Below are 15,995 nucleotides of genomic sequence, written 5' to 3'. Positions count from 1 at the left end.
TACAGAGTTTGGGACCGATATCAAAGTTAATAAGTTTGATAAGTAGCCAAACTTTCCAATCTAATTACGTTGAAACAAATGAAGCGAGCTTTGAATTTCAATTGCCTCTTAAACTGCGGTTAAACAACGGAAAATTTCGTGCGACTGCCGCGCGGTATCCGCTTGGTCGCCGCGCTCTAGTATACCAGGGGCCCTACCGCGGTTGTTTGACGGCTACAATGTCACGATCGCAATCATCTCTGATTGGTTAATGCTCGCTCACTATTGGCCACACTGCATTGTTGCAACAAGAATCGCACAAATTCAGCCAATCAGAACAATTGAGATTGTAATAATGATTGATGCAGGTTTTAGACAATCGCCCTACAGTAGGGCGATTGTCTAAAACCTGCATCAATCATTATTACAATCTCAATTGTTCTGATTGGCTGAATTTGTGCGATTCTTGTTGCAACAATGCATTGTGGCCAATAGTGAGCGAGCATAAACCAATCAGAGATGATTGCGATCGTGACATTGTAGCTGTCAAACAACTGCGGTAGGGCCACTGTTTTCTGTTCCGTGCCAGACAGTGATGACAGCAACTTCGTGCGCGTGAACTACACTTTAAAATCTCTATTTTATCCCCTTAGGGCTTGAATTTTTAAAAATTTATTCTTAGCGGATGTGTACGTCATAATAGCTATCTGTCCACTGTTGGCTAAAGAGCGCCACCAGACCCGGTCCTCAACCTTCCTAAGCCAGCCACTTCCGCCTTTTTATATCGCCTTTTTATATCGTCGGTCCATCGTGCTGGAGGGCGTGCCACAATACGCTTGCTTATACGCAGTCTCCACTCAAATACTTTTCGACTCCAACGGCCATCGCCTCTACTGCCACTTTATCTTGCTAATAGTTTGGGCTAAGTGACCTTGGTTCTCCTTGTGTCTCCTCATATCAGATCTTATCCCTCAAGGAAACTCCAAACATAGCCCTCTCCGCTGCGCTGAGCGACTTTGAATTTATGAACAAGGCCGTTTGTCTGTGTGACTACGGTGAAGGAAAACATCGTAAGGAAACCTGCATGCCTGAGAGTTTTCCATAATGTTCTCAAAGGCGTGTGAAGTCTACCAATCCGCACATGGGCAGTGTGGTAGACTATGGCCAAAACCTTCTCACTGTGAGAGGAGACCCGTGCTCTGTAGTGAGGTTATAGGTTGATCATGATGATGATGATGACGTCCACTACTGTATTTAGACTCACCAATATCAGATGTAGAGACAGCATCCTTGACGAGTCGGTACGTGTCGCCGTTGATGCGGAGGAAGTCGACGCAGCCAAGTAGTCCTTCAGCCAGCCCCAGCTTGCTCTGCAGACCGGTGGTGTTGCCCGCACCGCCCACCCATACTGGCTCGCGGAACGTCATGCGGGAGAACAGACCCTGGCGAATAATATAATTATCTACAGGTGTATGTAGGGGACTTGCTGACGCTAGCGTTCGCCACTCGGGCTTTTTTGTAGAACATCGCACGGTCAGCCAGTTGCTCCCTACCTGCCGCGTATACTGTGACCCTACCGCGGTTGTTTGACAGCTACAATGTCACGATCGCAATCATCTCTGATCGGTTAATGCTCGCTCACTATTGGCCACAATGCATTGTTGAAACAAGAATCGCACAAATTCAGCCAATCAGACCAATTGAGATTGTAATAATGATTGATGCAGGTTTTAGACAATCGCCCTACTGGTCCTACCTATACCTATCTTAGTTATCGTATTTATCTAACTCGTGTGTTTATAACTTTTGGAAAGAATTTATTAAAGCAGTAACTTATTGGTGAACTTTTGTGTCATTTACCCCGATAGACTGACAAGAACACGGCTCTACAGATTGGTAAGAGACCATCACATAAATCACCCATAAATTGGTGATGAAATATGATAAAGTGTAATTAGAACGCCAGCGAAAACTGGCCGCCATCTTAGTGTTATACTATCTGAACACAATCCTATACGTCCCGCAAATTGCTATTGCGCTGGAACCATGTCTCATTAACCTCGAAATGATTGTGACATCAGCCGAAATATCAAATATACCATCAGCTCGAAACTTCAGTCTAGTGCTGACGTCACTAAAATGGCGGCCACGCGTATTAGCAATTTGCGGGACTTATACACTGCATTGTCATTTACTACCAGGTGAGATCGTAGTTGAGGGCTAACCGGCCATCCAATTAAAACAATAGTAAAAACCATCCATTAACAAAACCAAGAAGTGCTAGATTTAACACCAACAGACAGACTTTCAGTGATTTATTAGTAGCATTCGCTGTGATTTAGTTCATCATTATCATGATCAACCCATCGCCGGCTCACTACAGAGCACGGGTCTCCTCTCAGAGTGAGAAGGGTTTTGGCCATAGTCAACCACGCTAGCCATGTGCGGATTGGCAGACTTCACACACCTTTGAGAACATTATGGAGAACTCTCTGGCATGCAGGTTTCCTCACGATGTTTTCTTTCCCCGTTAAAGCAAGTGATATTTAATTAATTAAATGCACATAACTCCGAAAAGTAAGAGGTGCGTGCCCGGCATCGAACCCCCGACCTTCGATTAGAAAGCGGACGTCATAACCACTGACTAGGCTATCACAGCTTAGTGATTTAGCTAGTTTGCATAATTATTTAATTATACCCACTCCAAAACAAAACCTTCAAGAATAAGGAAAAAATAAGGTCAAATACAAATTAAAACACCCGGATTTAAAAGCCGAAACGTAATTGAAACGTTTCTGAAATTCTGAAACATTTTGTCCGCTGAAACATTTTGTCCGCTGCTAAGTGAAGGACAATTACAAACTTGCGGATCATTACAGGGCGGGAATTCCGTCAATTATTGTACAACATTAACTTGGAGACTCGACAATAAGTGCTGAAATCCGCCTTTTATGCTGCTCAAGACATGAGCGCATGGCGATTTACACTTTGCTTATCTATAAATATATAAAAGGAAAAGGTGGACGGATCGAGCTGAAATTTGGCATGCAGATTGCTATTATGACGTAGGCATCCGCTAAGAAAGGATTTTTGAAAATTCAACCCCTAAAGGGTTGAAATAGGGGTTTGAAATTTGTGTAGTCCACGCGGATGAAGTCGAAAGCATAAGCTAGTCTTACAATATGCTTAGTATGAGATTTTACATCCCACTCAACGTCGATAGAATTCAAGAGTCGAAACAAAATAACGTCAAAGTAAAATGAACGTAGAGTTCTTGATTTAAAGTAAAAAAATCCGTACCACCAATTTTAATTTCGCAACGTTTTCGCTTGGACCGCTGACTTTAGATACTCTTATATCGAGGGTCCTGGGTTTTAATCCCGAGTTGGGCCAAAAATACATGAGTTTTTCTGCTGAGAAATTCTTAGTAGGTACTAGCCCGTAGTTAGGAAGTTGGCGGCGTGTCACCCCCGTGCCTCAGAAAGCACGTAAAGACGTCGCACGTCCTGCGCCTGATCTCTCTCTGATCGTGTAAGATTTGCGCCCTTTTAACTTTGAAATTACTTACACATTTTTATAAAATGTGGCAAACCGAAGATATATTTGTTAAAAATAAAATCCATACTTAATATTATAAATGCGAAAGTGTGTCTGTCTGTCTGCTAGCTTTTCACGGCTCAACCGTTTAACCAATTTTGACGAAATTTGGTACAGAGGTAGCTTGCAACCCGGGGAAGGACATAGGCTACTTTTTATCCCGGAATATTTAAGAGTTCCCACTAGATTTTTAAAACCTAAATCCACGCGTACGAAGTCGCGGGCATCAGCTGATGTTAAAATAAAATTAAAAAGGTACTTAAGAAAATCATGACGCCTTTAGATACGATGTCCCGAAAAAATTGAGTTGGTGAAAAAAGAACTGCCATAGGTACTCTTTCAGGTTAGCCCGCTTCCGTCTTAGATTGCTATGTATCTATTTTAGGGCTAACTTGGTACAAAAAAAAAATGTTAGGTTCTATGATTTTGTACTTTTAATATTTCGCTCCCGCTTACTATTTTAGGGCTAACTTGGTACAAAAAAAAATGTTAGGTTCTATGATTTTGTACTTTTAATATTTCGCTCCCGCTTACACCTTGCTACTCGCGCTAAAGTCTGTTGTCGTTTCAGTTTCCCTTTACTACGAGACACGAATATTTTTTAATGAGTAATGCTTATTTTTTAAAGAGGAACTTTGTTAACAGTGTCACCAGCCATTACCCCTGCTCTATGGGCGTTTCTGTGAAGCATAACAAAAGTGGACGGTAAAGGAGAAAAATGGAATGTTGAAAATTCCGTTTTTTTATGATGTATCGAATATAGTTAAACCAGCATAAATTACATAAGATACTAACAGGTGTTCCGTACATATCGTAAATTGGTGGTACTATGTTAGAAACCTTCAGGCAAGTACCAAAAACAACTACACAAAGTTTCAACACGATATGAACTATGCGCGAACGCATAGGTAACGTAACGAACATACTGACAGACAAATACTAAGTTTTAGAAGACTAAATTCTTTCTTAGTGGGAGGACTACAGGTACGCGGCAGAAAGTAATGTACATCGACCTTTAGACAGCAGATTTGTAGAGCGATGCCTCTGTCATTGAGACCGACAAAACATCATAAAGGTATGTGTGACAGACAACGCTCTACAAAGCCAAAACGTCATTCAAATGGCCGATGTACATTACTTTCTGCCGCGAACTGTACATTAATTTAGAGCTAGTGAGCTAGAGGTACCTACTTATATTACCTATCATATCTTGGTATCAAATCCGTATCGCAATCTTGTAATCCGGGAAAGTTTCCACTACCTAGCTTTGAAAGTTGTAAGTTATAGACGAGTTAGGGACCTCCCACGCAGCCCTTTTACCCATTTAACCTGGGACGGCGGCGTTTTTATTTGAGCTCTGTGAATGTGGAATGACTTACTTTATGGGAACGCATAAGTTTGGGACTTGGGTACGTAATTTATTTTCTGAAATTTTGCTCAGAAATTTTACTTAAATTGTAAATTGATAGACTGCAAACACACTTTTAAAGCTATCTAAGTCCTAGTACATAGATTAATTATTGGTCTCGCTCCGACTACTAGTAGTTCTGAGAATAAGCACCTACGAACTCCCTGGCGCAGTGGTAAGCACTGCGGTCTCGTTAGTAAAAGGTCCCGCGTTCAATCCCCGGCAGGGGTTTGGAATTTTATAATTTCTAAATTTCTAGTCTGGTCTGGTGGGACGCTTCGGCCGTGGCTAGTTACCATCCTACCGGCAAAGCCATGCTGCTTCAGGAGTTCCAACATAACAAATAGAAAATGATTTTCAAACTTACACTAAAGTTTCTAGTTAAGTACCAATTGAACTTTATTTTTTATTTTATTGCCGTTTTTTAATTAGCTTATTGGATCTTGATTTCATAAAATAATTCGAAGCAAGAAAAATGTAGAGTTAATTAATTATTAGAAGTACTTACCTACTACTTAAGCTCTCTCTAAGATTCTCTACAAAGAAATATTTTCTTTTAATATTCCGTAAAGCGAAAACCTTTGAATGGGGGAAATGATTTCTCAAGGCACCCACACTAGTGTAGATAGGTACCTACTTATAACATTTATGGAATAATTGATCTATCCTAATAAATAAAATTGACGTGTCATGGTTATTTGAACTGTGTCATAACTGAATCACACGTTTGTGTGTCTGTCTGTTTGAACGGGCTAATCGACGGGGGACTTTTAAAAAGGAGGAGTTATGTTTTTCTACCTATGAACGCCGAAATCTCCGAGATTACTGAACCATAGGTAGAGTTGTATACGAATTAGTCCGGGCACCCATCATATTATTAACCCAAGATAACTTCCACCATTATATTGTGACTAGCATTTATGCTTGCGACTTCATCCGCGTAGACTACATGAATTTCAACCCCCTACTTCACTCCCTTAGGGTTAGAATTTTCACAAATCCTTTCTTAGCGGATGCCTACGTCATAAAAGCTATCTGCATGCCAAATTTCAGCCCGAGCCGTCCAGTAGTTTGAGCTGTGCGTTGATAGATCAGTCAGTCAGTCAGTCACCTTTTCCTTTTATTATAATATATATATATATACTAGCTGCCCTGGCGAACTTCGTTCCGCCTAAATCAAAACAAATCAAATCAAATCAAATTATTTATTGCTTATTTGGGTTTACAATGGTTCTTAGTCATAAATTGTGGTACAGCCAAATACCTTATATACTAAGGCATGCAATAAGGCATGCAATAAGAAAGGCCTAACAGTCGATTCAAATTTTTTAATTTTTTCTCTCCGTAAGAACCATCCTCGTACTTCAAGGAATATTATTTAAAAAAAAATTGCAAAATCGGTTCAGCTGTTCTCGAGATTTGCGATGACCAACACATTTAGTGATTCATTTTTATTTATTATAGATGATTTTTTTATCAACGAGTACCTTAGACCTGCCTCGAACTCGCTTCCCGTTGTTGAGCTTGAGCCAGGCGTCCCAGCGGTGCCGGTACACCGATATGGTGTTCCACCTCCCCAAGTGAACCGGTTCTGGTGATCGCAGCACTCCTGCGCCGCTGCCGCAGTCGAACCTGGCGATAAAGTTACTTTAGCCATCTATAGCACGCGACAGGTCGAGATGGCAATCGGGGAGGGAACGCCCCGCAAACCCGCACAGGCCCCGTGCTAACCCGGTGCAGGTGAGGACCCAAAGTGTTATGGGTTAGTTAGTTTGGCACAGCGGACGGTCGAAGCGCACCAGACATCCAGGTGGTGAGGGTGAAATTCCTTACGGTGGCCCGCGGTGCGTTTGTAGAAAAAGGAGGGTGGAATAAGGTCAACAAGCTCTTCAGAGCATTCCCCACATAGAACACGCATAGAGAGCTAACGTCTCTGCGGTGTTCCAGGCTTTCTAACGAGCCGGTTAGTTTGGGATCGTCCACAAGTCGAACAGCCCGTCTTTGGATCCGATCAAATGGAAGGAGTTGGTGCTGTGGGGTGCTCCAGCCTAAAGGTGAGAGCAGTACTCCATGTGTGGGCAGTTGGGCACTCCTTGCACTTTATAGAGAAGGAGCCTGTGCTCGGGCGCGAAGTACCGTTTTGCTCTGTTGAATAAAAAATATCCAATCTACACATAAACGATTAGCAAATAAAAAATGTGTGCTGAAACAGCGAAATTACGAAAAAAAAATTAACCCTTGTAACTCATTTCGTAATTAATTCCGTCTCACGTTTGTAACTTGTATGTAAAAACCCCAAACCCTCTAGTGGCGTGTAACGAGTTGTATGAAACATCGTGTATCCCGGGGCCCGAAAATGATTAAAAATATTGAACCCATATATCCATTATCCTAATATTATGAAGGCACGCAACAATTTTTTTGTAACTTTATTTTACTTTGGAGCGTGTAAGGGAACTACTCTTAGCATGATAATAAAGGCGAAACATACTTTTAACCGCAATATGACGCGCGCATTTCTCGAGCCAAATCTAGAGAAATGCGCAAAGGATAGAGTATAGACTATTGTTATTGGAACGCTAGCAAAACCGAAGACAGGTCGTCGTGCTCGCCATTGAAGAAGCAGCACGCTGCGCGCGCGCTCGCGTCGTACTCGCAATCGTATAGCACGTGTTTGTATACGTTCTTAAACGGATAAGCAGGCTATGGAGTAGTACCAACACTCTCCTCAGCGCATTGGCTATGAAACTGGTCCTCTCTGGAGGTGCTGGGGTGGTGCGCACATAGGCGCTAGAAGACTCCCTCGAGCATTTTGAAAAGTTAGAATTAGTTTTTAACTAGCTGATGCCCGTGACTTCGTCTGCGTGGAATTCGGTTTTTTCAAAATCCTCAAATGTTGATCTCCTCGTCAAAGGCAGCTTAGTAGTGTGTAGGTATATTAATATGAACCTTCACTAGGGATGCTCTTTAATGTATAAAGTAATAAACATCATTTAGGTAACTTTGTAGATTAAAGTGACGTGTTGCATCGTGGGAACTCTTTGATTTTCCGGAGTAAAAAGTAGCCTATGTCACTCTCCAGGTTCTTATCTATACCTATGCAAAAAATTACGTCAATCCGTCGCACCGTTGCGACGAGATTGAAGGACAAACCAACAAACCAACAAACAAACACACTTTCGCATTTATAATAAGGGTATACTGATTAAGATTAGTAAGTTAAGCTAGTGATTTAAGTACCTACTAACATAGGTTAAGTAATTTTATTGTTTTTGTACTAACACACAAGTTATGGGTTAATACGACGGAAATAAAAGTTTATTTATTTTATTTTATTTAAACTTTTGATGCAGCTTTTTACCTCAGTTTCACATAACCGTTTCTCGGTATAAGCCAAGCGCATGACTACACAGTTTATGAAAATAAATCTCAGCACGGGCTTGTGTCCTTAATTGTACTTGCTTAACTTAGGAAGGTGGTGGGACTCACAACAGGGCATAGCCCACTAAACAAACCTCTCTGCAGGGCCTACATGGAGGTCGATGAAACACTGGCGCATGTGCTCCTAGAGTGCATGGGCGTGGCAGAACAATGCAAACGCCATTTGGGTTTCCCAACCTCACTCCATAAAGCCCTCGCCAACCTGGGTGGTCTGCTTGGCTTCTGGAGCGAGCTTGGAGGGCTGGAGTGAAGACTTTGGCGGGGAGGGGCAATGCACGTACAACAGACGGAAACGTTTAAGTGCGGAAACCAACCCAGAGTGAAGAAAGAAAGAAAGAACTGTACTTGCGCAGACTGCCATGTTGCACCTTCAGATGAGACTCTTTGTTCTGCGACTGTATCATGGAACATGTACCTCAGTTCCACATGTCCGTTCCTCAGTATAAGCGCCAGGTAGTCCCCGGACAGGTCGTCGTGCTCGCCGGTGAGCAGCAGCACGCCGCGCGCGCGCTCGGGTCGCACGCGCAGTCGTAATCGCACGCGCTTGTATGCACCACGAAGTGCACGCAGAGCCAGCCACGACGCGCCGGAGAAACGAGGCGTTACGATTTTTGAATCTGTGGAGCAAAATCTTAGGTTAGAGTTAAAAAAACAAACTTGCTCATACACGATTACGGAAAACTCTCAGGCATGATTTCCGGACGATATTTTGCTTCATCGCTAAAGTATGTGATAGAATAGAATAGAATAGAATATTTTTTTTCAAGTAGACTTATTACAAGTTCTTATGAATCTTTAACTAGTTTAATTTACCACTGGTTCGGAATGCCGTTCCTACCAAGAAGAACCCGCAAGAAACTCGGCGGTTGCTCTTTTCAAGTCATCCATTTACAATATTACTATACATATCCATACTATAATATTATAAATGCGAAAGTGTGTCTGTCTGTCTATCTGTCTGTCTGTCTGCTAGCTTTTCACGCTCCAACAGTTTAACTGATTTTGATGAAATTTAGTACCGAGTTAGCTTATTTTGCGGGGAAGGACATAGGCTACTTTTTATCCCGGAAAATCAAAGAGGTCCCACGGGATTTTTAAAAACTTAAATCCACGCGGACGAAGTCGCGGACATCATCTAGTTGTTAATAAGTACACTTGCCTCCGAAAAACACAATCCAAACTTCAGTAACGAATTCAGAGTTACTTATGCTTTTTCCACTATTTAAAAGTGTCTATTCATGAGTGTTACCAAACACAAGTATTAACTTTAAAGTTAACATAGGGTTAAACAGCGTTTTAGCGGATAAAAACAGAGTTTCAGCCAAACTTTGGCGGGAAACTGTTGTTTTGTTGGGCTCGCATTCACCGCGGAAATCAAACTCTCCAAACTTTGAGATTAGGGTCATGTGGTATGCGTAATGCGGTGGATTCAATGAGAAAAAAAGTACGTAGGTACTCGGTTACATAATCTTATAATATAAAAATGAATCACTAAATGTGTTGGTCATCGCAAATCTCGAGAACAGCTGAACCGATTTCGCTATTTAATATTTGGTAATGATAATTTGATAATGTTATTTCTATTCTTATTGTATTTCAAATTTTATTAACCTTAAATTGTATCTTTAATGTTTATTATTTTACTGTACCTACCTTTTTTATTATTTTTTATTTTAGATACAAGTTAGCCCTTGACTGCAATCTCACCTGATGGTAAGTGATGATGCAGTCTAAGATGATAGCGGGCTAACCTGCAAGGGATATGGCAGTTTTATTAAACCCGTACCCCTTTGGTTTCTACACGGCATCGTACCGGAACGCTAAATCGCTTGGCGGCACGGCTTTGCCGGTAGGGTGGTAACTAGCCACGGCCGAAGCCTCCTACCAGACAAAATTACCTAAAATTGTATTTGCAATGCTCTGACAGGGTTTCATGTATATTTAGTTTTAAGAACCCACTATCAATTAATGTACATGAAAACTAATAAATAAATCTAATCTAATCTAATCTAATTCTTTTTTAGGGTTCCATACCTCAAAAGGAAAAACGGAACCCTTATAGGATCACTTTGTTGTCTGTCTGTCTGTCTGTCTGTCCGTCTGTCTATCAAGAAACCTACAGGGTACTTCCCGTTGACCTAGAATCATGCAATTGGGCAGGTAGGTAGATCTTATAGCTGGCATTTGGGGAAAAATCTGAAAACCGTGAATTTAGGGTTAGATCACACAAAAAAAATTAAATTGTGGTCAAGAACTAATAATTAGTATTTTCAACTTTCGAAGTGAGATAACTATATCAAATGGGGTATCATATGAAAGGTCTCCACCTGTACATTCTAAAACAGATTTTTATTTATTTTTACGCATCATAGTTTTCGAATTATCGTGCAAAATGTCGAAAAAATACGACTGTAGTACGGAACCCTCATTGCGCGAGCCTAACTCGCACTTGGCAAAATAGGGGTTTAAAATTTGTGTAGTCCACGCGGACGAAGTCGCGGGCATAAGCTAGTATTATATAATCATCATTCATGTCCGTGGATTTAGATGTTTAACAATCCGGTGGAAACTGCATATGATATGGAAAATAGCGTATGTCCGTCCATGGGATGCAAGCTATCTCTGTACCTTTGGTTAGTTCATCGTAGGGGAAAGCAGGTAGGATTCGTACAGAGGGAGCATTCGTACAACAGTCATATCTACACTATGCTACATGGTGACGCGTTTGTGTTTTTGTATATGTGAGGCCCGCTCATATTCATAGGCTCACAGCTAAGTGCAGTGGCTGTACAACAGTCAGTTTTTTTTGAATAAGTCAAAACGTGTTTTCACACTGCGAAAATAATTTTTCGACTCATCTTTGACGACATTAATTCGTAATAAGCTTGGCTCAAATTGTTAAAGTAAAATATAATAGTCTTTGGATAAGTGCCTTAGATTCATGTGTAAACATTAATTTTGGGCTAACCTTCACCGTTCTTTTTATTTTAAATTTATTGTTTGATTTTTTTGGTTGGGGTACCTTCGTGCAGTTAAAAGTGGGGTGGATTCGTACTTTACGAATGCACCCCGCGTGAGTTCAGATCGTTTTTACACTAACTGGGTTATGGGATTCCAATTCTAAGCCACTCCCAGATGATAACATGCAACAAATAGTGGTGGTGCCTAGACTAGCAGAGTAGAACTAGAGTGAAGAAACTCTCGGTTTGATCCTGAAATCGACATCTGCTAAATATTAGGCTAGGGGTAGTTTCATAGCCTACCGAGCGTCAAATATAGGCGACATTTGACGCCTGCCAGTGTGGGTGAAACCTCAATGTTTTCTTTCTTCGAAGTTTCATGCCTGTCGTGAGCTGCGCTATAAGTCAAATTAGCAACTTCTTATCAAACGTCAAAACGCTGGCTTAGTACCTATGGCAGCTTGTATAAAACATATACATAGATATGACGTCATAAACATTTGACGTACTCTTTATATTTAAATCGAGAACTTTAGAATCAGTTTAGAATGGTTAAAACTTACCTACAATGGACGTGGATTTCACGAAATTTGGAAGACCTTCTGTCTAATAATAATTACTAAGAAATCGTTTATTTTTGACATAGGCGCTATCCCAATTCAACTCCCAAAGAAATAACTCTTACTCAACAAGATCTATCATCAAGATTGCCACCTCCATCACCATCTACATCAACTGTGGGATGATGACGACAGAAATTATGCAACCTTTTACCTTAGCCTAAAGTGAATGAGAATGCACCTAAAAAGACACAAAGAAAGGAAAAGTATTAGAAAAATTAAGGATATAACATATAATCCCGAAAAAAATTGACTGATAGAAAAGGAAAGAGCAAAAAAGATGAAAAAGGAAGAACAAGAGAGAAAACAGAAGGCTAAAGGGACGAAACGCGAGTTACTATAACGGTGAATTAGAAAGTTGATTAATGAATGACTTAAGTTGTAACAAATTGTTTGTAAACACCATATTGTTAATTATATACTATATTTAATTATTTATTACTATTTATTTACTATATTATATTATATTATATATATTGGAGGGTCGATATTGAAAGAGTTCTTACTGTATGTACACTCCGTGAAAAGAAACGTATGAGCTTTACTCTACGGAAGGTAGCCATCTTTATTTTAGTTGTCAGAGTTGGACTTTGACACGCACGAATTTTGTTGTCGTTCACAATTTTCTCTCGCGTTAAATTAATTAAGTATCAGATTATAGCTTAGCTAATTATTATTCTTTGAGATAGGTAGGTAGTTTCTTAATCGTGATATTTAATTCGGTGATTGTGATATAGTTAGAACAGTAATTGTTCGATGCTAAAGTACATTGTGTTAAATCGTAACATCTAGTGCCATCCATATGCCATAGTGACTTTGTTTGCAAAGCACTATTAATAATGTTCGCGTAGTTGTTTGACGAATATGGAATACTAATTATTGGTGAATATTAGAGTAATTCGTGAGTTAACGTTTGGCTCAGTGGATAGATTATTATAAGGACATCCGTTAAGGTTATTTCTGCAGACGCTAGTGATTTAGAGTGTAATTGGAGATATACCGGCAGTTGAGCTAATGATTAGTTTGAAGTGATAGTTTAGTGTGATAGTAACTTGAAGTTAACTTTGATAGTAGGTACCCGCTTTAGAATCGTATAACCCGGTTGGTAAAGAATCATTGATGACTCTCGTGTAATGTTGAAATGGATTAGACAATGAGTTGCCCATGAGATCGAATAGCTTACATTCTACCTGGTTTCTGTTGTGATCGCTTATTTGGGTGGATATAGTAGTCGTGGCGCGTGTGGCGCACGATGCTATGGTGTTCTGTATGCAGATGTGCACAGAGTGGAGAAGGTAGAGCTATTGCGATATTCTGAATTAGTAATGAGAAGTCAATTATAAGATCTGGTTTAGATCGTAAGAGAGTCGATGCAATGATCCTTTTAAGAGCGTTCATGAAGTTGTGATTGATTACCTTGAGATGATTAGATAACGGAGTAGGTCGTGACTTGATTGAGAGGTTGCAATAGCAATTGCGCCCTAATCACACGATGTAGTGTTTAGCTTAGGTTAGCTTGGTGTATAGTGTGGTGGGTGTTTGGAACAGGTGATAGGTGTAACGTTGTACAAGAACGTTGCATGTATTTAATAAAAATTCGGCGCCTAACCGAATATTAGCAGAAATATCGCGCACGTACGACTGCAATCGTGTTACTTCGTGTTTCAACGAATGAGTTCCGCGTGCAGCCGCTAGAAGCGAGAGGGCGACACTGCCGCGCTGCGCCCGCGCATATATTTTACTAAGATCAGTCTAGAATCTTTTCGAAAAGTGACAGGAAGCGAATTGTTCCTCGGAAGTGTTCCTTATGATAGTTTCCGTATTCCTGGAACTATTATTAACAGTTTTAGTGACCTACGTGGATTTGTAACCCGTGTATAAACGGGTAAGTACTGGAAAATCGCCGTAGGATAGTTTTATTTCTTAAAATTGTCATTGACCCTCGCGTCATTGCATAACCTTGCTTTGTTCATTAGTAGATTATAATTTTGCTTACCTAGTTTACTGTATTATTAGCCAATAGATGCTAATTGCCTTCTGCAATTAGTGTCGTGCGAGTAAATTCCTTTGTTTTTAAAAATGTTAACGTAGTCTCACACCTTCCTTCCCTTGTAACTCCGTCTGATTGTGACAACGCATACTATCATTACGCTGTGCTTTCCGCTTGCTGTGCCGCGTGGTCACGATCAGAAGCGTAGTGAGAGACCTTGCTCAGCCACTGGAATGTGCGTTCCAGGTTCTGGATCCTGCTTGGATTTTCACGGCACTTCTTCGTGCTTCTTCGTGCACCTTGGATCCCGCTGCCGCTGCCTACGCCAGGCGCATCACGTGGCACCCTCTTCCGGCGCTACGGAACTCCCTGCACCTGGCCAGCGGTCTGCCTCCGTACACCTCGTCGAGCGCGCATTCCCCTTCCCTGAAGACCATCTCGCCGGACTCCCGCTACCTCTGGGACGTTACCGCACGGCGAAACAGGGAAGTACAGCCTACTGCAAGTTTAGTGATTGTAGTGACGCCAGCACGCTAACTCACGACCCTACTTATCTAAATAAATTCTCGTGTTGACTTGTGGGTTTTATTCCTCGCCACTAAAAAACCCCCTCGTCACATAGGATCAGTAGCGGGGTACTGCTGGAGTTCGGGTTTTATGAGACATAATTATGAGCGGTGAGTCTATTATGGCAAATGGTGCAGTGTGTTTTAGAAGTTGCTACTATGGATAAAGTTGGGCTATGCTTTAGTTGTGTCATGCTTGTTTTATTTGTAATGGTTGTGATATGCATGCTTTAGAATATGTGGTTTGTGTGCTTGTGCTGATTGTCAGGATGAACGAGCGGATGTTCTGACGTTTATAAAATGTTTGTGCTTGATACATACTAGCGCCCGAGGACGGTCGCATGTCAGAATGGCCGTATTGGAGGGTCGATATTGAAAGAGTTCTTACTGTATGTACACTCCGTGAAAAGAAACGTATGAGCTTTACTCTACGGAAGGTAGCCATCTTTATTTTAGTTGTCAGAGTTGGACTTTGACACGCACGAATTTTGTTGTCGTTCACAATTTTCTCTCGCGTTAAATTAATTAAGTATCAGATTATAGCTTAGCTAATTATTATTCTTTGAGATAGGTAGGTAGTTTCTTAATCGTGATATTTAATTCGGTGATTGTGATATAGTTAGAACAGTAATTGTTCGATGCTAAAGTACATTGTGTTAAATCGTAACATCTAGTGCCATCCATATGCCATAGTGACTTTGTTTGCAAAGCACTATTAATAATGTTCGCGTAGTTGTTTGACGAATATGGAATACTAATTATTGGTGAATATTAGAGTAATTCGTGAGTTAACGTTTGGCTCAGTGGATAGATTATTATAAGGACATCCGTTAAGGTTATTTCTGCAGACGCTAGTGATTTAGAGTGTAATTGGAGATATACCGGCAGTTGAGCTAATGATTAGTTTGAAGTGATAGTTTAGTGTGATAGTAACTTGAAGTTAACTTTGATAGTAGGTACCCGCTTTAGAATCGTATAACCCGGTTGGTAAAGAATCATTGATGACTCTCGTGTAATGTTGAAATGGATTAGACAATGAGTTGCCCATGAGATCGAATAGCTTACATTCTACCTGGTTTCTGTTGTGATCGCTTATTTGGGTGGATATAGTAGTCGTGGCGCGTGTGGCGCACGATGCTATGGTGTTCTGTATGCAGATGTGCACAGAGTGGAGAAGGTAGAGCTATTGCGATATTCTGAATTAGTAATGAGAAGTCAATTATAAGATCTGGTTTAGATCGTAAGAGAGTCGATGCAATGATCCTTTTAAGAGCGTTCATGAAGTTGTGATTGATTACCTTGAGATGATTAGATAACGGAGTAGGTCGTGACTTGATTGAGAGGTTGCAATAGCAATTGCGCCCTAATCACACGATGTAGTGTTTAGCTTAGGTTAGCTAGTTTAGAGTGAGGTGAGGGGTCGCTGTGAGGGGT

General features: G+C 40.8%; 1 protein-coding gene across 2 annotated transcripts in view; it reads right to left on the bottom strand.

Annotated features, from left to right (window-relative positions):
- LOC117983570 (pikachurin-like) overlaps positions 1-15,995 on the bottom strand; it is a 137,218-nt gene that overhangs the window by 16,330 nt on the left and 104,893 nt on the right. For both annotated transcript variants that reach the window (XM_069499954.1, XM_069499955.1), the window contains exons 6-8: positions 8,841-9,042; positions 6,472-6,616; positions 1,244-1,421 (exon numbers count right to left, since the gene is read on the bottom strand). In XM_069499954.1, the coding sequence (XP_069356055.1) occupies positions 1,244-1,421; positions 6,472-6,616; positions 8,841-9,042 (525 nt within the window). The remainder of the gene's footprint in view (positions 1-1,243; positions 1,422-6,471; positions 6,617-8,840; positions 9,043-15,995) is intronic.

The sequence above is a fragment of the Maniola hyperantus genome, chromosome 7 (genome assembly GCF_902806685.2).
Source record: "Maniola hyperantus chromosome 7, iAphHyp1.2, whole genome shotgun sequence".
Lineage (NCBI taxonomy): Eukaryota > Metazoa > Arthropoda > Insecta > Lepidoptera > Nymphalidae > Maniola > Maniola hyperantus.
This window is presented reverse-complemented; position numbering and strand designations above follow the sequence as displayed.